The sequence below is a fragment of the Athene cunicularia genome (genome assembly GCF_003259725.1).
Source record: "Athene cunicularia isolate RWA chromosome Z unlocalized genomic scaffold, athCun1 chrZ_part3, whole genome shotgun sequence".
NCBI classification, from domain to species: Eukaryota; Metazoa; Chordata; class Aves; order Strigiformes; family Strigidae; genus Athene; species Athene cunicularia.
The window spans coordinates 4,653,468-4,677,817 of NW_020799144.1; the positions used below are offsets into that span (position 1 = coordinate 4,653,468).

The window sequence follows — 24,350 nt, forward strand, 5'->3', positions numbered from 1 at the left end:
AGTTCTCCTCAATCTAGCAATATGACAGTGTATTGGAAGTGTGTGTTTATATGTATGTAGATATGTGGGATAGAGTATCTTAGCAGGCACCACTTTGTGATTAATGCCAGTTGCTTTTGAAAGGGAATATGGAACAAGAAAATCATTCTCACACATCCTGAAAGTGGAAAATATATTGAAGTTCACACTGATCTTCATAAGCTAATTCCAAAACAATCAAATATCACACAACACATTTGAAACCACATGAATAACTAAACCTAGGAAGCCTCACTATTGTTATCAAAATTTTGTACTTGGCATCTAGCAAAAATAATTTTTACTCCAAATTGATTAGAAATTATTGGTGGAAAACAGAGGCAGCTTTGCCTTCCCAGTCTAGGGCATGATCCTACAGTATCTGAAAATTTAAGGAGAAAGATTATACGTATTTTTCTACGGTATTGTTTTACACTAGAGTTCAGTGAAGACGGCTACAGAGACCACTTGTTATCATACATACAGCTCTTAGAGCATCCTCCTTTACATTTAGAGCATCCAATTCCTGCTGTTGAACAACCAATTCCTACAGAGAAAAAAAAATGCAAAATTCAGACAAAAATTACTACTTGATGAGATTACTTATTTATTCTGCAACTTAGAATTTATAAAATGACATAAAACATCTCATTGCTGCTCTTAAAAATCTAAAAGACAGTGTCCAGCTTCTCCAAGTAACTCAGATATAATACCCACTTACTTTCAGCATCCAACTTTTCTAATAAACTCTTAGCATTGTTATTTGCAGATAGTCTATAACCAAAGGATTGTTTGCTCTGTTTCCACTATTTTTCTTAAAATTGGTACTGAGGCTGGAATTTATAATTTCTACTTCAGAAGTTTGAAGCCAAATCTTAAAATCTGAACTAGGCACCACAGTTTCTTCATAGTCCAGAAAGAGACAGGTAGGCCCTGACTAGTGATTCAGCTCACACTGAGACAGCTGGGAAGCACTGGCCTCAAAAGATGCCTCTTTCTCTGTACAGACTACACAGATAAGCTTTATAAGACTGTATGTCTGAAGCTAGATAATCCCAGAGAACCTAGAAATTTTAATTATTTTGTTAACATTAGGATTACTGAAGTCACAAGAATTTTACAAATCCAGTCCATTTTTCTGATCCACTCAGATGTACAAGAACAACAAAAAACCCCAGCTGGATTCATTTGTACACAGAGGAAAACTTTCTACACAAGTGAACTAAAAAAACCTGCAAGGGTTGTTTTTCCCCTTTTCTTGTTTTTTTTACACATGATAAAACATCTAAGTACTACAGTTTTTAAAATCTTCATGTCAATCCCCAAATTTGGAAAATTATGAACATCATTTGTTTTTAAATTAAGAAATACAAAAAGACAAAAGTGTTCAGTTTAAGTCAATTGCTCTATTTACTTTTCAGGCACTTCTACAAATCATTAAGATACCAACAAGTTCTTTTATTCTATTTATTTATTTATTTACTCCATTCTCAAGCTCTTTAATACTTAAATTGTATCTGGAATCAATGGAGCCAGACTGAGAAACATTTCAGGTAAGTACAATGAAACAAACCAACCTGGACAAGTTTTTCATTTGCAGCTTTCATCTCCATGTATTTAGCTTGATTTTCCTGTGACATGTCTTTAATTATGTCATCTGCTACAACCTTTTCACGTTCAATATCGTCTTCTACGGTTTGAATTAACTTTTCTGTGCTGTAAAATAGAACGTTTCTGTAACTTTTACTAGTTGATGTCTATTTTAAGCACCCATTTCAAACCCTGGCATTCCATCAGCTTCACTGAAGTGATCCTTTAACACAAAAACTCCACAGACTCTAAAAAAAGGAGGTACATACTTGTATCTAATCTTCTTGGATCTGGATTAGCTATATAAGCATTCACATCACAGAATGCAGCAGACGAAGAACAATTTGTCCTTACAGTACCCAAACAGTGCTTCCCAACACTCCCAAGCCTGTCTACCTCCATAGTCCCCAACACTGACAAGACTATACTGCTCCCTCTCAGTTGTTTTCAATCAGTGAATTCCTTCAATAAGAACAAGTAATGTGAAATAAAGAAGCTGGTATATGATTTGTGAGAGCACATAAAGAAAACATACTGTATAGATACCAGGACTTGACGGTACTGGATAATGATGAAAAGACAACTTTCTTTCATTAATGAATTGTATACTTAAGAATGGAGTGTATACTTAAGAATGTGGCTTCAGAGTCTTAGGCAGTAAGGAGTTTCTTAGCCATGCAAGAACTAAGAAATTAGCTATTCATGACATTCTTGATTCATGACTTTAATCCTGTTCAGAAATCAACTGGCTGCAATCATAAAAACTTCTCTACCACTGCAACTATAGTGAGCTACAAGCAAATGCATCAGAAGATTCAAGGAAGGCAGAGTTGTTCTCACTGTTTCATGTAGTGTCTAGTAATTTCTATGAAATTCCTGAAAGCCAGAGAGTCAGTTCGAGAACACAGCTAAAGAAAATGAACAAAAAACTCCTAGACCCTAAAGATTATATAACTTCCTTCCCACCACAGTTCATGAAAACCAGTTTGCTTGTTTCCAGAGTGACTTCTGCTGTTAAGAACGATAAAATCAGCTGGACACTTTCCTTCAGGATTTACTTTTCTTCTATTTTTCATTAACTCTTCCTGGGTTGCAAGATGCCAAAAATTTCAAATTGTGTAACTGACACTATCAGACTGGAGCCAAGAATGCCCCTCAGGCTTAAAAGATGATGCAAAATAGAGAAACTGCAATAATTTAACCTCAGGGTAAGTGAATGATGAAAATTTCATAGAAGCAGAGTAGAGCTGATGTTGGAAAGAACTTTTGAAGATCATCTAGTCCAGCCCCATTACTCAAAGCACAGTCACCTAGAGCAGGTTGTCAGTATGTTGTTTAGGAAGGTTTTGAGTATCTCAAAGGATGGAGACCCCACAACCTGTCTGAGCAATGTTTCGATGTCTGGCCACTCTCAGAGTAGAAAAACTTTTTTCTTACATTCAAATGGAATTTGCTATTCTCCAATTTGTGGCCATTGTCTCTTATCCTGCCCTTGGGCATCACTGAGAAGAGACCAGCTCCATTTTTTTTAACTTCTGTCCAAAGTATTTACTTTGTTAAGATACCCACTAAGCCTTCTCTTCTAGAGTTTAAGCAACTCCAGCTCCTTCTGCCTTTGCTTATAGTTTTCAACACTTCTGAGGAATTCTCAGAAGAGATTCAAAAGTGTAACCAGTCTTTCAACTAGCTTCAAGAAAGATCTATAACCTCTGGGAATCTGAGAATGTTAAGTAGAACACCAGTCTATAAATTGATAATTATATTACTCTTGGTAGTGGAAAGGAGTAATTTTTTAAGTGAAGTATGTTCTGAAGCTATGAGAGTAGTTTGATTCAAGACCCTCTGGAAGACAAGGACCTGGGAGTTGGCAGGAAGCTTCCATGTTACTTCTTTATTGGAGGCTCCTCATCCTTCAGCCTGGGCTGCTGCAAGGTCTCAGCAGTGACAGTTTCTCTCAAATCAAGCCCAGCTGAAGACATTGCAGAATGAAAATAGAGAAATTGCAATAAAGAATTCAAGAAAATGTTAAGATTGCTGATTTCCAAACTAAATTTCCACACTAATGTGATTCATCTGGAGAGACTGTCAGTACTGATAGTAAGGAGCTCGTCTTTAATTACAATCAGGGTGCCTTTTCCTGGGGCATTTAGGGAGAGAGAGAAGAATACCACATGCTACAATTCTCCTGTGTTCCAAGCCACCTTGTGGAAGCAGCTGGCACCACTGACAGCAGTGGTGTCTCCAAAGCTCTACTGGATTTTTCTTATCTATTCCTGAGACTGCAAGTGTGCATGGCACAGTAAGGAAAGAAAGCCTACTTTTCCAGCCCACTGATGTAAAATGTGTGTGGACACATTACAGCGTAGCCTTTTTCCCTGAGGCAAGACACTTTTTCTTACGTGATATGGACTCCTGGCTAAATACTTCAAGGTGATCCATTATGTCCTTGAGACTAAAAATGTCTGACTTAGCTGTGATGCACCTTTCTGGTAGAAACATTTTGACCAAAGGTTAAAACTCAGTGATTTTCTAAGAAGCAATGAAAATATCACAGGAAGACCATTACCACAAAATTTTAAGACTACTGATGAAGCTCAATCAGGGATTAGGCTTGGAAAAGTAGCAGAATGTTCTGAGATACTAAGCAAAAAAATCAAAGTGGCAATAACATCACAGAAGGCTAGTGAATTAAAACGGTTTCTACAGTCACATATTTGAGAGGAGACTGAACTCTTGTAGTTTAATGCTGTGCATTGGACAGAATGAGCATCAATGCAAGAAAAAAATTATTGGATGTAATGTTTGTGTATTAATATAATCCCTTTTTTAACCTGCATATAGACATGCTCTCAAATCAGAGTAAGTATAATTTGTTTTCAGAATTTCTGCCTGAAATATAGTCCATATTATATCTCTCCTTAAGTGCTTGCAATTCTTTGTAAATAATGACCTTTATGTATCACACCCTGCAGCTCCTTTGATTTTCCAAAACATAAAACATAGATTTAACTAACTAGTAGAGATCTTTACTTCAGTATGCAAATATCCTGAAGTTTTCTTCATTTCATGACTGATCACATAAAAAATTCAAGTCTTTTTCTGTGTCCAGCATTCTTTAATTGATTATAAATAAACTTGTTTGTGAATCCCCTACGGCATTTTAACTTAGTGCTTCCTATATGATCTGGAACCTGACACCTGAGCATACTATTAGACTTCCCTATTGCCTGCAGATCCAGTTAAATCCAAGATGATTATAAGAAGTTGCTCAACCTAGTCAATCTTTTGCTAAGGGTTTTCTAGATTTATTATTTTTTCTACACTGCCTGCTTATTCATCAGGTACAAAGGTTGAACAAAACCAAAGTGCTGTTGCACCGTATTATTTCTTGTCAGTGCACTGAAAAGTCTATACATGTGTATATATGCTGCCTCTAAGAAGCATCAGAAAGGTAAGATACTTGACACATCTTTTTCAACATGTAGATGAAGATTTATTAGTATAACTTTGTTGCTAGCTGGAAACAAATACATCTTGAGATACATGAAAAGTTCAGGAATTACTGTGAACCTTGGACATGCCAAGTTGTTAGGTAAATTGTATTTCAGTAGAAAGCCAGGGAACAGTCCGTTTCTTCTCTGAAAACCAGACTAGCTGATTATATAAACTCCATTACCTCCCCGAATCTTCATTCTTTTTATTTTTTTTTTTTTTTTTACAAATGTAAGAAAACCAGTAGGAATTACATTACTGTTAAATGACAAAACCTTCAGAAGTTCTCCAAGGAAAACATTTATGAGAAAATGCTTCTAATTACAAGGAAATGTCCAGGCTCAGTTTCTTTCCAAAGCAGTTACTTTAAACAGTAATTCTTAAATCTGGTTCTACTATAAAGCTAAACTGCAATTAAAATTACAGATGCTTTCCTGTTGTTCTACTGATTATAGGGATTCACACACACACAATGCAGGAAAAGTTTTAAGAAAATCCCTAAATTTTCAGTAGAAACTAAAGTATAAAATAGGAACTGGTTTTGACTCAGACATACGCAGAGTGAATTTTCAGACAGGAAAAGGATTTTTCAAGTCAATGACGTCTCCTTCATTCAGACATTTTTAATTTTTGCTTGAAATTTTGAAAAACTTTTAACTTTCAACTCGATTGTTATTAACTTGTAGACTAACTTTTAAAATAATATTTTAATGTATTTTCTCCCACTTCATTAAAGCCAGTATTTTTCTTGGAATCTGCAAACTAGACTAACACTATTTCTATATTTCTAGATTGCCTGGTTAAGGCCTGCTCTGTTTCTGAACATCTCGGAAGTGGTATATTTAAGGTCCAAGTATGCCACAAGATCCAACTGTTAACATAGTCTATATCAAGATTTCTCAAACTGCACCATGTTTTTCACTAGCAATATACAAACTGGATCCAAAAAGTATGCAAGCCACCAGTACCATCACTGACAAGAAAAATACCTAATACAGAACACAATACCACAGTGGCTGCTGCTGCTGCTAGTATCCCTTCTCCTTGAAAATGTCTAACAAAAAGGTTTATGAATTCTTTTTGTATTTAAAGTAAATTTCCAATGCATCAGAACAGTTTAAGTGGCATTTATCTTCTTCTTTCCAAGAAGTTACTAAGTTTTCAGCCTGATTCTGTTAGGTGAATGAAGTCAGTCCTCAGACACATAAATATATAAAAGAAATCAGTATTAGACTTGACCAATTTGTTCTTTGACCTCTTCTACTCCATACTGATCAGGAAAGGCATCCTGGCACTCTCTGGTGTTGTTTTTTTTTAAATCTGGCCTATATTTAGCATTGTTTATGTAAATGAGCTTCCTTATGTAACTTTGCCCCATCTTCTCTATAAAATTCAGTGAATACAGCTCAAGATACTCCAGGCACAAATAAGTGTCTTACAAGTTATCTTTTGGGTCTTTTTCAATCTGGAAGATAGAAATCTGGGAAGGAGATATTGAGATTCACTTATGCCCCTATCTTTTCTCTTCAGATGCTTAATACAGAGTGTAAAAATGAAAGTATAATCTACCTTTTATAAAGCATTTTAATTTGTCTGGCATAAACATGGACTGATTTAACATCTGACAGAGATAGTTTGAATTAGTAGATCTTGCAAATTATGCCTGATTCAAAGGTTATGGGTGAGTGACACCTTCTCTGAGAGGTGTTGATGTCATGGTGAAAACTATTTGTCAGAAAAGCTTTCCCAACTCTCAGAAAATAAGGTTCAAATCTGTACAGAAACGCCAGCAGAAGAGATTGAACCATGTTTCCTTAGTTCCAAAGATCAGAGCAACAACTACACCTTCATAATATGGAGGTGCAGGTTTATGTCATGTATGTTATATTACGGATAATAAAGATATTAGATCAATCTACTAATTAAAAATTCACAAGAAATGCTGAATAACTTAAGTAATTTCACTGAATAAATGCTGAATAAAACATAAAAGAAATCTGACTGGATAAATCAACAATCCATCTAGTACAGTATTCTGCCTCTGTCAGTGCAAACAAGAGAAATCTAGGGAGAACATACAGGACTGAGTATGTTCTGTGGTTTACTCCTATCATAGTCTTTCAGCACGCATAACTGCTTTAACAGGGATATTAAACAGTACATCCCTGCCTATTCATTTTACATACTTATGAAACTGCTATTAACTTGTCTAATCAATCCTTTATCTGCTGATACAGTCTGCTCACTGGACTTTAGGTTTGGCTCAATAAAGTGAAAGCTGAATGCATTAATTCCGACAACCTATATTTTTCCTCTTATTTTTACATTTCATAGTATTTATGCAGAAAAAAAAAAAATAATTGAAATAATGGTATGTATTAATCTGTTAAACTACCACTACAGAGGATAGTGGTATTTGGGTCCTGGTATACAAAAGTATTGTTTTTTACTAGGCTGTAAACATGAAACTCTCTTGGCTTGTGATCTCAGCTGGAACACTGTTTTTGAATCCAGTCACTGCTGACTGCAACATTACTTCTCAAACTGTAAGTTTTCTATGTATGCAAATTACCCTTATTTTTGAAAGATACACTAGAAGTTAAAGACATTTTAAAAACTACCTTATAAACACAGAATTCCTGAAGAAAGAAGCATATAGAAAGAAATACAACATGTTTTTCTGTGGAATGGACAATTAGCTGCTGGCAATCATTTTAAATGCATAAATAACACTAACACATACCTGAGATGGTTTTATCTCTCAGTCAAATCTCTCTGCAGTCAACCAGAATGCCTCCTTTATCTTTATATCGTTTTGGAATAGATGTAAAAAGCACAGTTTATTTGGACAAGGTGAACTACTGCTCAAGCTGGAGATGAGTATGAACTTGCTCAAGTCAGGTCCAAAGGTATACAAGAAATTTTGAAGGTTTTTTTCAGAGATGAATTTAATGCATTTTGCATTTATTGGGGAATGGAGAGGAAGGAAGAAATTTTGATTAACAGTCAAATGATAAAACTGGTATTGCACTATTTGCTCTATCTCACTGCCTACAGGTCCAGTACAAACATGAAGAACAAAAAAACCACACGATGGGTATACGTGGTATAGAAAAGGCATTCCACCTACATTTGGTTCTAAATAAGCTATCTAGTCTCAATCTGGTCACAGCAGTAATAAAGTGAACACAGGCTACTTATTTAGGAAGAGAAATAACACAACCAATCTGTTTCCAGTACTTAGAATCTCCTTTAAAGCCAGTTAAAGTATTGTGACACTCAACGATAGTCTGCAGTGATGCATACATATTAAGAAATCTACTCTTCTCAAAAAATAAAAATGTTTCAAGAGAGAAAACACTCTCAAACCTGAAAAGACTGCAGCTATGCTAAACTTCAATTCAGAAAACCAAAATTAATTTGTGCCACATTTATAATAAAAATACATACTAAATGTATTGTTGAAGATCTGCTTCAAGAGTAAATATAGCTGGTTTTAAAACAAAACATTTGAGAAAGCATGTGTGAATTAATTTGCAGCCTTGAATCTGCTTCCTCTGTGACACCTTCATTCCAGATTATGTGGGAAAGGAACCCTTTTTCTACTCAGCCAACCTTTACCAGAATTCTAAAACAGAGAGCCTTTCTAATTCCAAAATGCCATAGTGGTTCGATTTTGGATGATCATTACATAAAAAGCGTTCCATCTCAAGAAGAGTTTAAGCACTAAGTGATCTGGAACTTATGGTCTCTATACACTCAGATGATTCAATTCCCTACAGCACTAGACCATGAATATATTAAGAAGAACATAAATAAACTTGCATGAAAAGCAGTATAACCTTTAAAATGGTGGCATTAAAAATACAGTATAGCTTTTTCATGCCCCTAACAGACATCACAAACACCTTCAGCACCAGACTTCCCTACAGTATTTTAATTTTTGTCATTCTCTTTTTTTCAACAGGTTACCTGTGAGACGTCTGGAAAGAACCTCTCTAATATCCCCACTAACCTTTTCCAAAACATTACTAAATTAAGCCTCAAAAATAATAAAATTATTTTAAAAGATAGTGACAAAGAGATTCTTCAAAGTTTTATTAACCTCACTGAACTTTATCTGAATGAAAACATGATTACTGTACTGTATAATGACAGCTTCTGCAATCTGACAAAACTTGTAATTCTGGATATCAGCAACAATCATATTAGCAGAGTCCATAAAGCAGCATTTGCAGGATTAAATCAACTGTCAGTGTTGAATCTAGCCTATAACAAAATTACTCAACTAGATTCAGATGTATTTACTTCGCTAAAAAATCTGACAGTTTTAAATCTACAGTATAACTTTCTGAAATCTTTGAATATAAAATCATCTTTTAAATTGATTAGAATTGCTTTAGCTGGAAACCCATGGACCTGCTCCTGTGACCTCCTTGATTTACAGATATGGCTAACTGCCTCCAATGTGACAATGGGTAAGTTTTAGTAAGAGCAGCATTTCATACTTTTTTATATCAAACAGACTTATTTTTTTTTCTGGTCTGGATAATATCCATCATCATCTTATCTGTATTTTGCAATAATACATTAGTTACATATGGTTTGGTTTTTTTTTTTAGTTAGACTGCCAATTAATTAACATTTCATAGCCCTTCCACTGCTCACATTCACAGAAAATGAAGACAACACTACCTGTATATTTCCAAACACCATGAAAAAATTGTCCATCATGACAGCAGCTATCCAACCAGATGACTGCAAAATTGAAAAAGCTTCTTCAGAACACACTATAACTTCCACTTCTGTCATTATGCTTAAAAGTAGTGCCTTACTAACAGCTTTGACTCCAAACAACAGCACTGGAAACAATGGAACACATGCAGGTAATATACTGATGTTTTGCTTTACCACTTACAAGTTGTTTGATTTGCCATTCCACAATTTCATATTGGTTTGTATTCCTAGTACACTGTAATTCTTCCACAAAAGCCAGGGCTTCAGAACAAACACATTTCCAGGTTTTGGTATACACAGACTATGGTGAATATGTATGAAATACATGTTCAAAATGGATAAACCACACATGAATTCTCAAATGATACTACACACGTGATGAAATTTCAAAGGCTTGAAATTCAGATAATCATACTGATCTCTGCCTAACTAGCAAAAAAAAAAAAAATCAATTACTTCTCCCAAACTAATTGCTTTCTAGACATAGCTTTTGTCTTAAAATGTGAGTGAACCTATTAATTTACTCCCACATTCAACTGTATTCAGTGTAAAGGACATGGATGTGCACATCCCATATTCTTTGAAAATTACAGTGATAGTCTCCTTACTTTTCATCACTATTTGATGTTAATTTCATCATCACTCTGTAACACTTGAGCTCTTCTTTTGGTAAAGTCTTTTTTTTTTTTTACATGCAAATTATGTTCTTCTCCACTCTTCCATACTGAAATGCTTTACTTCTTGCTTCTGGCTAAAGCAGAAGAAATACCAATCTCCAAATACATACACAAATTTAAGGCACCACTGCCACACACTACTTTTGCTTTATAATCTATCTTAGGAGAGTAGCTAGCATACAAAATCAGCTTTTAAATGAAGACTACTTGCAACTACAGTCTATTTAAATTTTTATTATAAAAGAAATACAATTGAAAGGATATTCCAAACAAAAAATGTAATATTTTAGGGTGCAGACATCATCACTGTACAGAAATTTAAGCCTGAGAAATTGAATTTGAAGTCAATTACTGTTTTGCTTTTTCCAAAGTCCAATCTTGGAATTTAAATATTGAAAAAAAAAAATTATTTAATCTTTTATATGTCCCTAGAACTTTGTCTGACTTTGAAACTATTATTTTCCATAAATATGTACGATGGATTTATATTGCTAGGAAATGGAGATGTACGTGCATTTTTGGTCAGATTGATGTTTCTGACTCTCTAATAACATAGCAATAACATTCTACTGAATCTTTGGAGATGCTCAGTAAATTCCCCTATCATTGTTTATTTTGTGAGTTCTCAATTTAAGTATGAAAAAACTCATATTAGAGTTCTTGCTAGTATTCCTCATGAAGATTACTCTTCTTTTTTTTCCTGTTTTAAAGAGTTACCACTTCTTGGCAAAAGTTGGACCTTCCTAGCGGGTGTCCTAGGGTTTGTCCTAACCACTACACTCCTGATTTTTACTGCTATAAAATGCCCAACATGGTATCACTATTTCATCAGCTACAGTCACCGTCGTCTGGAAGAAAATGACTCAGAAATGTCTGAACAGGAGCTCTCAGCTGACACGAGTTCTTTGCCTACAGTATCGTGTACAAACAGTGAGGATCCCATAGTAATATTTGAGAAAATTCATACATTTGTGCCTGCGGAAGATGGATTTATTGAGGATAAATACATAGATTCCTATCTGACTGAAGAGAGTTAATGTCTTAAACAATGGATGTTGAACTGACTTTTCAAAACTTGTACTTCTGTATTACGCTACTTATGTACAATAGAAAATGAAGCTAAGCAATCCATCTCCTTTCATCTCGTCAAATTCCTAACAAGATACTGGTGCATGAATCACAAAATGAAAAGATGTGGTGATGTGCATGCATTAGTGGCACAACAAATATTTCGAAGCATGCTAAAAATACTCATAATCCACCTTTTATAAAAACCTATTTGGTTACTTATGGTGGGGAGGGGGAGAGCTTACTGTATATTACTTAACAGGAACAAGTCTTCACAAAGCAGCTTGTGAAGTTGGCATAATCACTAATGCTTTAATTTTGAAGAAGTCCAGAAAGAAGAAATAATTTCTCTAAAATACTGAAGCAGACCACAACTAGACTGGAGATTGAATCCAAATCAGTGGTCTCACAGCTTACCAGTGTATCAGGCAAAACTAACAGAATCAGAGAATAGAGCATTGTTGGGTTTTCTTTACCTGAATTAGCAGAGCATGAAAGACCAACTGCTCCATTCCCTTAAATGTGTCTACATGCAGTACAATAAAATATCATCACCACATATCTAATGCATTTATGCCATAGTTTGCTACTGAACCAAGTTTTTTCTTTTTGTATTTTTTTAACACTTAAAAACGCCTTCATGGATAGAAGAGACACATTTGAAAAAGTGACATTATTAAATTGTAAACTGTTTTTAAAAAAAGTGCTTATTTATACATGATATCTCATCACTGAGATTGCTTTTGGTGGCAACAAGTAGAATCATATCTTTTTCTCTTAAGCATCTCCTGTCCATAAACATCTCATCCTCTCAGCCTATCACTACACAAACCATTCTCATGGCTTACAAATTATTACTGCAAGCATCTCACTGTCCTCATCTTCCCATTCACACCCCCCCTTATCAGACAGGAATATTCCCATTCCAGCTTGCTTTCCCTACTCTGCTACTCTACAATATAACCTCCAAAATGCAGGATCCTGGCAGCAGGTTGCCAAAAGACAGTAGTCTCCATTGCCACCTAACTCCTCCTGAATGACATGGTTAAGTATCTCCACAGCAGTTACTCAGAAGAGTTTAAAGCTAGGAACAATAGCTGTAGCCTGGCACTGCTGTATCAACTTGAAATTACTCAGGTACCACTTGTGGTATGCATTGCACTATTAAGGAAATTCTGAATCAGAGAACAACATCAATTTTGTGAAGTTCAGTTAAGATTTTAAGAGCTTTGGTGAAGGATACATAACACGCTTTGGAGAAGCATACATTGTACTTACGCTTGTCTTTCTGTGAAAATTTTATCCACGCTCTGAGCATCTCGGTCATTCTGAACCTTTAACTTAAAAGAAAAAAAAAAAGATATTTTGATATAATATATAATAATAAACAGATTTTATATACAAATTCAAAGTTTCCTTTAAATGAGCAAGAAGCTGCTCAGAATGCAGTAGAGGAAGAGCAGCAGAGGGTGCCTGCTCCAGTTTTTTCTTAGTTGACACTGAGGAAAGACCTGAAATTGCAGTCTTCTACGGGAAAACAAAGAAAGTAAGAAGGTATCTCTAAGTTTGAAAAAGAAATACAATCAAGTTTGTAATAAATCAATTCACTTACTATTATTGTGGGATCTACACTAGCCTACAGACAGAATGAAAATGTTACACTTGCAAAGCATTCTTCTCTTCATGACACAGACAACTGTGACTTCATTTTTCAATCAAATGCAGGGAAAAAAATATTGTTTTGACTGAGAAATACTAAGGTGGTTTTTCAAGCTATCAAAATAACCTTTTCTAAAACTAGTTTCTTTTGCTTATGGGCAAAGTGATCATAAGAAATGGAACATGCTTAATGCCACTCATGCCTTAATACTTAGGGGAACACTCTATCTGTGTTAGAAAATAAAGAAAGTAAAGGAAGAACAAAGCTCATTGATTTGTGATTGGCCATGTCAGAGACGTACTTAATATTTATTACACTGGAGTAATTCAAAAGGCAGAAGACAAAAAGAGAACTACATTTCCAGAAGACCAGGCAGCTTTACAAGGCAGTGGAGTCCAGTGTATCTGCACTTCATAAGACTAGTGTTTTGTGCTCCCAAGACAAATAAAGAAGATATTTTAACACTCATAATTAGGGTTGGGATGACATCCTTTTCAGATCTAAAATACAAAAAGGTATCAAGGGGCTGTTAATGCAACACTTCAGACAATTGTCCCACTACAAATATGTTGCAAATATTATGCTTAACTTAACTAGAAAAAATGGGTAAGTTTTAAATTACTGATATATTTTTAGGTATGTCATACTGATACAGAGAAATGATTACTTGTTTTGAGATTTATTTACTTATTTACTTAAAGAAAACTGCTTAGCAACATTTACTTATTTATAACAAGTTACAGTATTTTTTTAAATATTGCTAAGAATCCTGCTTGCCCAGACTGTTCTGTGGAATTTCACCAAGGACTACAGTGTTCATCAAAACAAAGCAGTTCACTGTGAAAATCTACCAAGGATTACAATGTTCAGCAAAATATTGTACTTTTGGCTTTAGTAACTTGTGGCTCTGACTAGCTGGAATTTTGCTAATGAGTAAAGATAGCCATATACGAATGGTAGAAGTTCTATTGGTTCTCTTAGATGAGATAGAAAGTAAACTGTCTGAAAAAAACTCTTGTGATTCAAGAAATTGTCCAAGAGAATCTGCGCATGCTCTGGGGAAAAATCAAAGTGAGAAGACTACGAGCCTTCCTCCCAAAGACCCCCAAAGATGCCCCCCAGGAGGCAATGCCCAGGTGCAAAGATGACAAACTGCTGACATCAGCCTTTCGAACTACCCCAGCCTTACTCATGCATATGTATGTTTGTGTTATGTAACCCAATGAATACGGATATCCACACTCTATGAGTTTCTTGTAAAATGTGCAGTGGGTGTGCAAGCTTTGTGGAGAGATCCCCTTGCACCCCGGTGCTGGAGTAAACATACCTGATTTATAACTCTATTCGAGTTGTAAAGTCTCTTTTCTGCAAACCAATACATTTAAAGCACCAAGAATGTGACACACACCATTTCACTGTTCTAACATAGCAAACAACGTAATATTTACCATATTGTAATCTCGAATAACTTCTGAAATATCCATATTGGTGTTAAGTATATCCACAACCTGAAATGACACAGAATCCCAACCTGTTATTGCTCTCCCTTTTTTTTAATTGCACAGAACAGAATCAGACAAATATGTACCAACTCACAAAGCACTCATGAAAACACATCAAAATTCTGTTATTGCAAATAGAAAAAACATGATTTGTGAATCTGAATACATGCAGTTTTCAAATGTAATCATCAATATATGTAGTTGTATTAAACCCAAAAATATTATGCAGCAGTAATTTCTTAAATCCATATGAAACAAAGTCTCCTAATGTATTTTACACTTCCTTTTTTTCTTTTATATTTTTCTTCGTTTCCATCTGTCCTGGTTCAACCAGGATAGGGTTGTTTCCCCAGCAGAGAGAGAGGGGGAAGGGATCTCCAGCCGGGTAATTCATACCATGCTGATGTCAGGTCCAGGGGCGGGAAACTCTGATTTTACTTTCTCTTTGGCTTTTCGGTGGCGGGACCCACGCGCCGGGTTTGTTCCACAACCATTTGTGGTATTTCTCTGTGTATCGTTTGTCTTGTTCACATTGCTGTTTATTGTTGTTATGACTGCTACTGTTGTTGTTCAGATTGTTTGTCACACTGTTGTATTAAATTTCTTCTTTATTTTAACCCGGGGTTTGTGCCTCACTGCCAGCCCGACCGGCTGAGGGTGGGGGAGGGACAACATCAACGTGCTCTCCAGTCCCGGCAGGGCTTAAACCAACACAGCCTTAATTAGTGCACGATGTGGGGCTGAAATAAGAATAAAAAGGGACAGACCCTGACCAGAGTGTGATAGAGCAATCTGTTGGGTGTAATTTTTCTTTGTATTTGTTTGATAAGAAAATATTTGCAATGCTGGCCCACTTGCTTGTGTGGTGGGGCTGGATTACTCCTTATATCCAGTGTATGATCCCTGTGGTGGTGTTTGTTATCGGTGGAAAACGTCTTATGTTGTTATACTGGCTCCTGACCGCTTATAATGCCTTTGTATTGCTGTGTGTGTGTGTGGGCCGGTACCTGTTTGCCGTTTGGGCTTTTGTTAAGGGTCTCATCCCCTCTATGGGTGAGCCAGGGGAAGGGATCCTCTCGGCTTTGGGGAGTTTCAATTATCCTTGGAGCCTGCAGGCCAATGTGATTGTGGCACAATGCTTTCTGAATGCCAGCCTGATTTCGGTTTTGGCCATGCAGCATTTCTCTAACAACAGCAGTGCCCGGAAACCTGCCCCAAGGTCAGATAATAGTGAGTGGCAAGGGGTGTGGGAAAAGATGGGCAAAGGCCTGAGCCGGTGGGCACCTCCAATGCTTTGGAATTTCACTCCCGAACAAATGCAGAGCCCTGAAAAGCTGATGGAGTGCCTAGAAAGGGTGTATTACCAAGCTGGCAAAACCCAGGAGACACAAATCGCTGCAATGTGTTGGGGACTTGCCCATGCCTACCATGTCCTCTTTAATAACACCCACAGCCCTCAAGGGGGAGAAACGGCTGCAGAAGCTGAAACAATATCTGGACTGGGGGTACAGGCAGAGCCAGACTCAGTCACCTCCACCACCACAGCAGCTGAGCCAGAGAGCCAGCCACTGCCAGTTGTCAGTCGCCCCGATACAGAAAACAAAATATACCAGAAAGTCAGTTCACAGAGTGAGGGATGAGGATGAGCCAGGCCCATCATAGGAACAGGAGGAAGGACCAGAGGTGATCATCCGATTTCTGTCCCCAACTGAGCTGCGAGATATGTGGAGAGATTTTGGCCGACTGGGAGGCAAGCAGATTTACACCTGGCTGCTCCGATGCTGGGACAATGGAGCCAGTGCTTTTGAGATGGAGGAGAGAGAGGACAAGCATCTGGGATCTTTGGCCAAGGATGCTGGCATTGATAGGGAAATAGGGAAACAGACTCAAACCCTCAGCCTTTGGAAGTGACTCCTGCTCAGTATAAGGGAGAGGCACCCCTACAAGGATGATATCCTATGTCAGCTGGGCAAATGGACCAGCATTGAGAAAGGCATCCAGAACCTCAGGGCACTGGCTGTGTTTGAGATGATCTATGGTGATCTGAATGATGAGCAGTCACCCATGGACCCAGATCAGGCCCCTTGCACACACCTGATGTGGTGAAAGTTCCTGCAGAGCGCACCAGAAGCACACTCGAAAGCATTGGCAATAGTGTCCTGGTGGACAGACACCCACACTCTAACAGTGGATGGAGTGGTTGGCAAGCTCCGGCAATATGAGGGAAATTTCCCTTCATCTCAACATTCCTGAGTCTCAGATGTGGAGGAATTGTATCAGAGGGTCCAGAAAGTGGAAGAGGACATGTCCTACATTCCACCTAAACGGGCTGATGTCTCAGCCATTAGAAGTAAACGTTTCCCCACCCAAGAGAAAGGCAGCAGAAGTTACACACCACGAGGCACCCTGTGGTTTTTCCTCTGCAACCATGGAGAAAACATGAGGAGGTGGGATGGACAGCCCACTGCTGCCCTGGCTGCACGAGTAGAGCAGCTGAAAGGGAAGACCATCACAAAAGGGGAGTCCTCCAAGAAGAGCGCAGCTCCAGTGTCCAGTCAGAAATCCCCCAGGCAGAATAGAATGGCCAACGTTATGTCTGACCCTCTTGAGGGGACCAGTAAATCATTCTTTCAAGAAGTGAGTGATACTGAGCAGGATTAGAGGGGCCCTGCCTCCAGCCAGGTGTAGGAAAGGGATAATCGGATTTACTGGACAGTGTGGATCCGATGGCCTGGCATGTCAGACCCAAGAGTATGCGGCTTTGGTGGACACTGGCGCACAGTGCACCCTGATGCCATCGAGCTCCAGTGGGGTTGAATCCATCTGCATCTCCGGAGTGACAGGGGGATCCCAACAGCTGACCCTACTGGAAGCTGAAGTGAGCCTGACTGGGAAGGACTGGCATAAGCACCCCACTGTGACTGGCCCAGATGCCCCGTGCATCCTGGGCACAGACTATCTCAGGAGAGGGCACTTCAAAGACCCAAAAGGGGACCGGTGGGCTTTTGGTGTGGCTGCCCTGGAGGGGGTTGAACAGTTGTCCACCTTACCCGGCCTCTCAGAGGATCCCTCAAGTGGTGGGGAACCTTAAGGTTGAGGAGCAGCGAGTGACGATTGCTACCAGGACGGTGCACTGGCAGCAGTACCGCACCAACCGAGATTCCCTGGTCCCCATCCATCGGCTGATCCGTCAACTAGAAAGCCAGAAGGTGATCAGCAAAACTCACTCACCCTTCAACAGCCCTGTATGGCCAGTGAGAAAGCCTAATGGTGAATGGAGGCTAACTGTGGGCTACCGTGGCCTGAATGAAGTTACGCCAGCAATGAGTGCTGCAGTGCCAGACATGCTGGAGCTCCAGTATGAACTGGAGTCGAAGGCAGACAAATGATATGCCATGACTGACATTGCTAACGTGTTCTTCTCCATTCTGATAGCACCAGAGTGCAGGCCACAGTTTGTGTTCACTTGGAGAGGCATCCAGTACACCTGGAATCGACTGCCCCAGGGGTGGAACCACAGCTCCACCATTTGCCATGGACTGGTCCATACTGTACTGGAGAGAGGTGGGGCTCCAGAACACCTGCAGTACATTGATGACATCATTGTATGGGGGGGACACAGCCGAGGAAGTCTTTGAGAAAGGGAAGAAGATAACTAAAATCCTCCTGAAGGCTGTCTTTGCCATTAAGTAAAAGAAAGTCAAGGGGCCTGCAAGGGAAATTCAATTCCTAAGAATAAAAAGGCAAGATGGGCATTGCCACATCCCAATGGAAGTAATAAGATCACAGCCATGGCCCCACCAACCTCTAAAAAGGAGACTCAGTCTTTCCTGGGCGCTGTGGGGTTCTGGAGGATGCACATCCCCAACTACAGCCTGATTGTGAGCTCTCTCTACCATGTAACCCGTAAGAAGAACGATTTTGAATGGGGCCCTGAGCAACAACAATCCTTTGAACAGATTAAACGGGAGATCGCCCAGGCAGTTGCCCTCGGGCCAGTCCGGGAAGGGCAGGAGGTTAAGAACATGCTCTACACCGCAGCCAGGGAGAACGGCCCTACCTGGAGCCTCTGGCAGAGAGCACCTGGGGAAACCCGAGGCCGACCTCTGGGCTTTTGGAGCCGGGGATACAAAGGCTCTGAAGCTAATTACACACCAACTGAGAAGGAGATACTGGCAGCATACGAAGGAGTTCGGGCTGCCTCAGAAGTGTTCGGCACTGAAACACAGCTCCTCCTGGCACCCCGACTGCCGGTGCTGGGGTGGATGTTCAAGGGAAAGGCCTCCTCCACGCATCATGCAACCGATGCCACATGGAGAAAATGGGTTGAGTTGATAACCCAACGGGCTCGAATAGGGAACCGCAGCCTCCCAGAGATACCAGAAGTGATCACGAACTGGCCAGAGAGCAAAGATTCCGGGATGTCACCAGAACAGGAGGTGACATGTGCTAAGGAGGCCCCACCATATAACACGCTGCCGGATGAGGAGAAGCGATATGCCCTGTTCACTGATGGGTCTTGTCACATTGTGGGAAAACATCAACGATGGAAGGCGGCTGTGGGGAGTCCCACATGACGGGTCACTGAAGCTGCTGAGGGATAGGGTGAATCGAGCCAGTTTGCAGAGGTGAAAGCCATCCAGCTTGCTTTGGATATTGCTGAGTGGGAAAAGTGGCCGAGGCTCTACCTCTACACCGACTCGTGGGCAGTGGCGAATACCCTGTGGAAATGGCTGCAGCAATGGAAGCAGAACAACTGGCAACGTAAGGGTAAAACCATCTGGGCTGCTGAAGTATGGCAGGACATTGCAGCCCATGTGGAAAACCTCATTGTGAAGGTGCGCCATGTGGATGCCCATGTACCCAAGAGTCGGGCCACTGATGAACATCGACACAACCAGCAGGCAGACCAAGCTGCTAAGATCAGAGTGGCTCAGGTGGACTTGGACTGGCAGCGCAAAGGTGAACTGTTCATAGCCCGGTGGGCCCATGAGACCTCAGGCCACCAAGGCAGGGATGCAACATACAGGTGGGCTCGAGATCGAGGGGTGGACCTCACCATTGACACCACTGCAGAGATCATCCACGGATGTGAGACGTGTGCTGCAATCAAACATGACAAGCGGGTGAAGCCCCAGCGAAATGAAGAGCGATGGCTGAAATATAGATATGGAGAGGCCTGGCAGATTGACGACATCACACTGCCACAGACCCGCCACAGGAAGCGCCACGTGCTCACAATGGTGGAAGTAACCACTGGGTGGCTGGAAGCTTACCCAGCGCCCCACGCCACTGCCCAGAACACCATCCTGGGCCTTGAAACCCAAGTCCTGTGGTGACACGGCACCCCAGAGAGAACTGATTCAGACAATGGGACTCACTTCTGAAACAACCTCATAAATGCCTGGGCAGAAGAACAGGGCATCGATCCGTCTACCATATCCCCTACCACGCACCAGCCTCTGGGAAGATCGAGCGCTACAATGGACTGTTAAAAACCACATTGAAAGCACTGGGAGGTGGGACCTTCAAAGACTGGGACATGCATCTACCAAAGGCCACCTGGCTAGCCAACACAAGAGGATCTGCCTGTCGAGCTGGCCCGGCTCAGTCGAGACCTCCACGTGCTGTAGATGAGGATAAAGTCCCTGTGGTGTGAATGAGGAATATATTGGGAAAACTGGTCTGGTTTTAGTCCTGCGCCAGGCAAAGGTAAAGGCAAACCCATCCACGGGATTGCTTCTGCCCAAGGACCTGGGTGTACCTGGTAGGTGATGCAGGACAATGGAGAGGTCCAATGTGTACCACAGGGGGACTTGATTCTGGGTGTGAACATGCCGTGAATTATGCTGTGCCTTTGTAAATTATTGCTTTGTTATTGCTAACTGCTAAATGGCAGCTGGACATGATGCAGATGGTATAGAAGAAAGGGGTGGATTATGTTCTGGTTCAACTAGGATAGGGTTAACTTTCCGCAGCAGAGAGAGAGGGGGAAGGGATCTCCAGCCGGGTTATTCATACCATGCTGATGTCAGGTCCAGGGGTGGGAAACTTTGATTTTACTTTCTCTTTGGCTTTTTGGTGGTGGGACCCACGCATTGGCTTTGTTCCGTGACCATTTGCAGTATTTCTCTGTGTATCATTTGTCTTGTTCACTGTTATTGATGTTGTTATCATTGCCACTGTTGTTGTTCAGATTGTTTATCACACTGTTGTATTAAATTTCTTCTTATTTTAACCCGGGTTTGTGCCTCACTGCCAGCCCGACCGGCTGAGGGTGGGGGAGGGGCAACAGCATCGTGCTCTCCGGTCGCGGCAGGGCTTAAACCAACACACCATCTTTTTCCTTTCCAATAACTGAAAAGGCAGTATTAACCAGTACATCTTTACAGAACCATGTCAATAAAAAAAGATTAAAAAGCAGCATACCATGTTGTAGTCTGCTAGCTGACCTTGAAATTCTTTGATTTCACCAGCTAAAGACTCTGCCCTAAGTACAAAACAAAAAGTTAAACTTAAGGTGGAAAGATTTGTATATGTAAAAATAAAATGATAAAACCAATTATTAATGGTTCCTGGAAGCCTGCAAAATACTCAAGAATAGCTTATGACTGAGAATGTTAGCACTGCATTAGCTGCAATAAATCTCACCTTTTTTCATATGACAAATAGACAGACTTCTCTTGCTTGTACATTTCTACTTCTTCCTGCAGCTTGTTAATTTCTGTTGTGAGCTCATTTGTTTTGCTTCTGAAAAAAAAAAAAAAAAATCATTAACATTTGAAGGTACAACTAAACCAGATAGAAATTATATTTTACTATAGGAGATGTGCAGTCAGTATCTCTTTCTTATACTGCACCATGTTTCAAATCAGTATTTCAAAGAAGAGCTGGACAAGTAAGGAAAAAAAGCAGAGTGGTTCTATCAGATAAAATCTCAGAAGTTGTTAGAATGCCTGGATATGAAATAACTGTTTTAATTAGCTTTTTGTCCCTGCTGCTGAAACAGATGTGAATTATTCTCAAATGGACAGGAAAAAAAAGTAATTTCACAGAATGTGGATACAATCCATATTTAAAATGGCATCTTTTAGGATTGATTTTATTCAACAAAATCATATTTATTCAATATTTTATTCAACATCACAATATGATCAACTGACAGGAGTATGCAATACAGTTTCTGCAAAGCCTTGCCTTTGACAATGCTAGTTCAATGTATAATCCAAGTAAACCACCCGAGACGTACACTAAAAAGTGCTTAGTTTGTGACACTACTCCTTACTAATGAAGTTATCAGACTTATCAAGCGTTACAGGTGGAAGTTCAAAATCACTGACCTTCCTTTTTCTAATGCTGTGGGAGTGTATTTAACTTAGCAAGCCTAATAACAAAATGTCAAAGAAATCTACTTGTACTTGCACATAAGCATAAGATTCCTTTCCTCCTACAAACTATATGCAAAATGATCTTAACTCTTACAACAGGACAGATTTAATTGTATGTGAACACCACTTATCCCTTGCTACTGTTAAGCACAACAAACTTCATGTCAGAAAGGGAACAGAGCACTAAACCTTCTGCAGTTTGAATATGACGTTAAGACATACCTCAGCAGTCCAAGGTAGTATGTTTTATCCATTATCTGTCTCTGAGGACCTGACAAAGGAGAATGATATTTTGTTAAAAAACAACTAATTTCTATGAACTGTAAATTATGGAAACAGTCTGCAGAATTTGCAGGCAAAGAACTGCCATCTTCTCGGTGTTCTTACAACAGATTTTACTGCATTAAAACAAATGAAGGCAGAAATTAATTTTAGACTGCTGTGAAGATAAACATTACTTTTTCAGCTATATGAATAGTTACTATATAACGGTATTTTAAGTATTCTGCAGTGATGGGAGAAGACACAATTTATTTTATTCTATTCTTTCGAATGATTTTTAAGGACAGCTCAGACACAGAAAAGATTTTGTATTTTCTGACTGCCAACAGCAAAGAAATAAGAGGGATGCTTTAATCTTCTTTTCTCCTACTCCTATTAATCATAAACCATTCTACAGTTTACATGGCAATGAAAAGTTTCCCTTTAAAAACCTAAATATTCCTTTAAAATGTTTGCAGAGACCTTAATAGCTAATTTCAATAAAAAAATACCTTTCATTGCAGTTTTCATTCCACTTAATCCCTGTTGAGTAACTGGACGGTCTGCAACTTTAATCTGAGATGATAAGACTCCAGTAGCTGAAGAACCACCACGAGAACCAGGTCTTGAAGAACTAGGAAGCATCTATAACAAAAACAAAATACAAACCTCCCAACTCCAAATTATGAATTTATTATCTTTATGCAATTGCCAAAGCAATTAAAAATTCAAGTTAGTCTCTATACTATTTCTATAATTATCTTTTAGCATTTATATCTCTTCAGGGAAACAAAGCTTCAAACAAATGTCTGCTGCAGAAGTGCAAGAGATCACCTTTGAGCAGCTGTTCCTTGTTCTCTGTCTGCAACATTAATGCTATTAAGGTGTTCCAGGTGAACTCGATGTAAGACCTCCTTGATCCCCTTCAGTCAAAATTATAAAATAAAATTATCTACAAAACTAAAATCTTAAAATTCTTCCCACAAAACTATCACTCCAGTTACGATACTAAAAAGTAACAAAAAAAAAAAAAGTCTAAATATATTTGAAGTTAATGTTAAACATTGTCATACCCCTGTTCCTATTCTGGTTGCTGATGGAGTCCTTGATGAAGAGGTAGGCCTTGCGGTCAACCCTATTCCTGCTCTTGAAGAAGGACGAGCTATTGGAGGTCTGTGACCACTGGCCATATTTGTTCTTTTTGAACTTCTCTCTGGGAAGGATAGAAACAGTCCTTTAATTTGCACAAGTTCTTTAAAACTACCAGAGATCAACTCTTTAAAGCTTAATTCCTCTCCGTATTAAAAGGAGTTTAGTTTTCTTTAGAAATCGGCAAATCACTTGCTTACTGGAAAGGCATGGTACGAGACAGAGACAGTGCTCAGAAAGGACCACAGCAGGTCCTTGAGTAAGGCGAGACAGCAGTCCCTTTTCAGTGCGCTGCCAGTCCTCTGGTTATAGTTAAACTCCCTGTAATTCCTGTGGCATTTATTGTTTCAGCATCTGCCCACAGAATTCCAGCCTCTCTCTCATGAAACAAACTCGAAGTTAACAACTGCCGCAAATACCCACTGGGGTTATCTGGAGAGAGTCCTTCAGGCATCATCAGTCACCAACGCAAACCCAGACCGCGCTACCCCGATAAATCCTGGCAGCTCGCACCAGTCCCTCGAGGAGTTCCTGGCCAGCCGCGGCACAGAGCCCTTTTCGAGCGCTGACGCCGCCAGGCAGCTTCTCGGAGGCACCTGTGAGACGGCGATACTGTCGGCCATGACCTGAAGAGCCAGGACACCCGCCGGCACACTAAAAACCCGGCCCCGAAAGGCTGAGGGCGTCTGGAGCCGGGGAGGCGCGGCGGTGGCGGCGCCAGTGGCCCTTTGCTACAGAAGCGGGAAGCGCCGCGGAGCCGCAGACAGGCGCGGGACCCGCTCCCCGGCCGGCACCAACCCCCCGCTCC

At 39.7% G+C, this 24,350-nt stretch overlaps 2 protein-coding genes across 4 annotated transcripts in view; one reads left to right on the forward strand and one right to left on the reverse strand.

Moving 5' to 3' along the window:
- Positions 1–24,343, reverse strand: part of IFT74 (intraflagellar transport 74) — a 46,315-nt gene extending 21,972 nt beyond the window's left edge. For 2 of the 3 annotated variants that reach the window (XM_026866705.1, XM_026866704.1), the window contains exons 1-10: positions 23,966–24,343; positions 23,467–23,606; positions 22,906–23,038; positions 22,355–22,403; positions 21,396–21,494; positions 21,174–21,234; positions 14,691–14,750; positions 12,861–12,922; positions 1,596–1,734; positions 503–565 (exon numbers count right to left, since the gene is read on the reverse strand). In XM_026866705.1, coding sequence (XP_026722506.1) covers positions 503–565; positions 1,596–1,734; positions 12,861–12,922; positions 14,691–14,750; positions 21,174–21,234; positions 21,396–21,494; positions 22,355–22,403; positions 22,906–23,038; positions 23,467–23,606; positions 23,966–23,999 — 840 coding nt within the window. In that variant the 5' untranslated portion in view covers positions 24,000–24,343. Of the gene's footprint in view, positions 1–502; positions 566–1,595; positions 1,735–12,860; positions 12,923–14,690; positions 14,751–21,173; positions 21,235–21,395; positions 21,495–22,354; positions 22,404–22,905; positions 23,039–23,466; positions 23,607–23,742 lie in introns of all 3 variants that reach the window. The other variant, XM_026866706.1, reaches the window with a different exon arrangement.
- LRRC19 (leucine rich repeat containing 19) lies at positions 5,033–11,551 on the forward strand. The gene is made up of 5 exons (XM_026866707.1): positions 5,033–5,059; positions 7,554–7,646; positions 9,068–9,578; positions 9,777–9,986; positions 11,226–11,551. The coding sequence occupies exons 1-5, from the start codon at positions 5,033–5,035 to the stop codon at positions 11,549–11,551; spliced, it is 1,167 nt and encodes a 388-aa protein (XP_026722508.1).
- Positions 24,344–24,350: the final 7 nt, after the last annotated feature.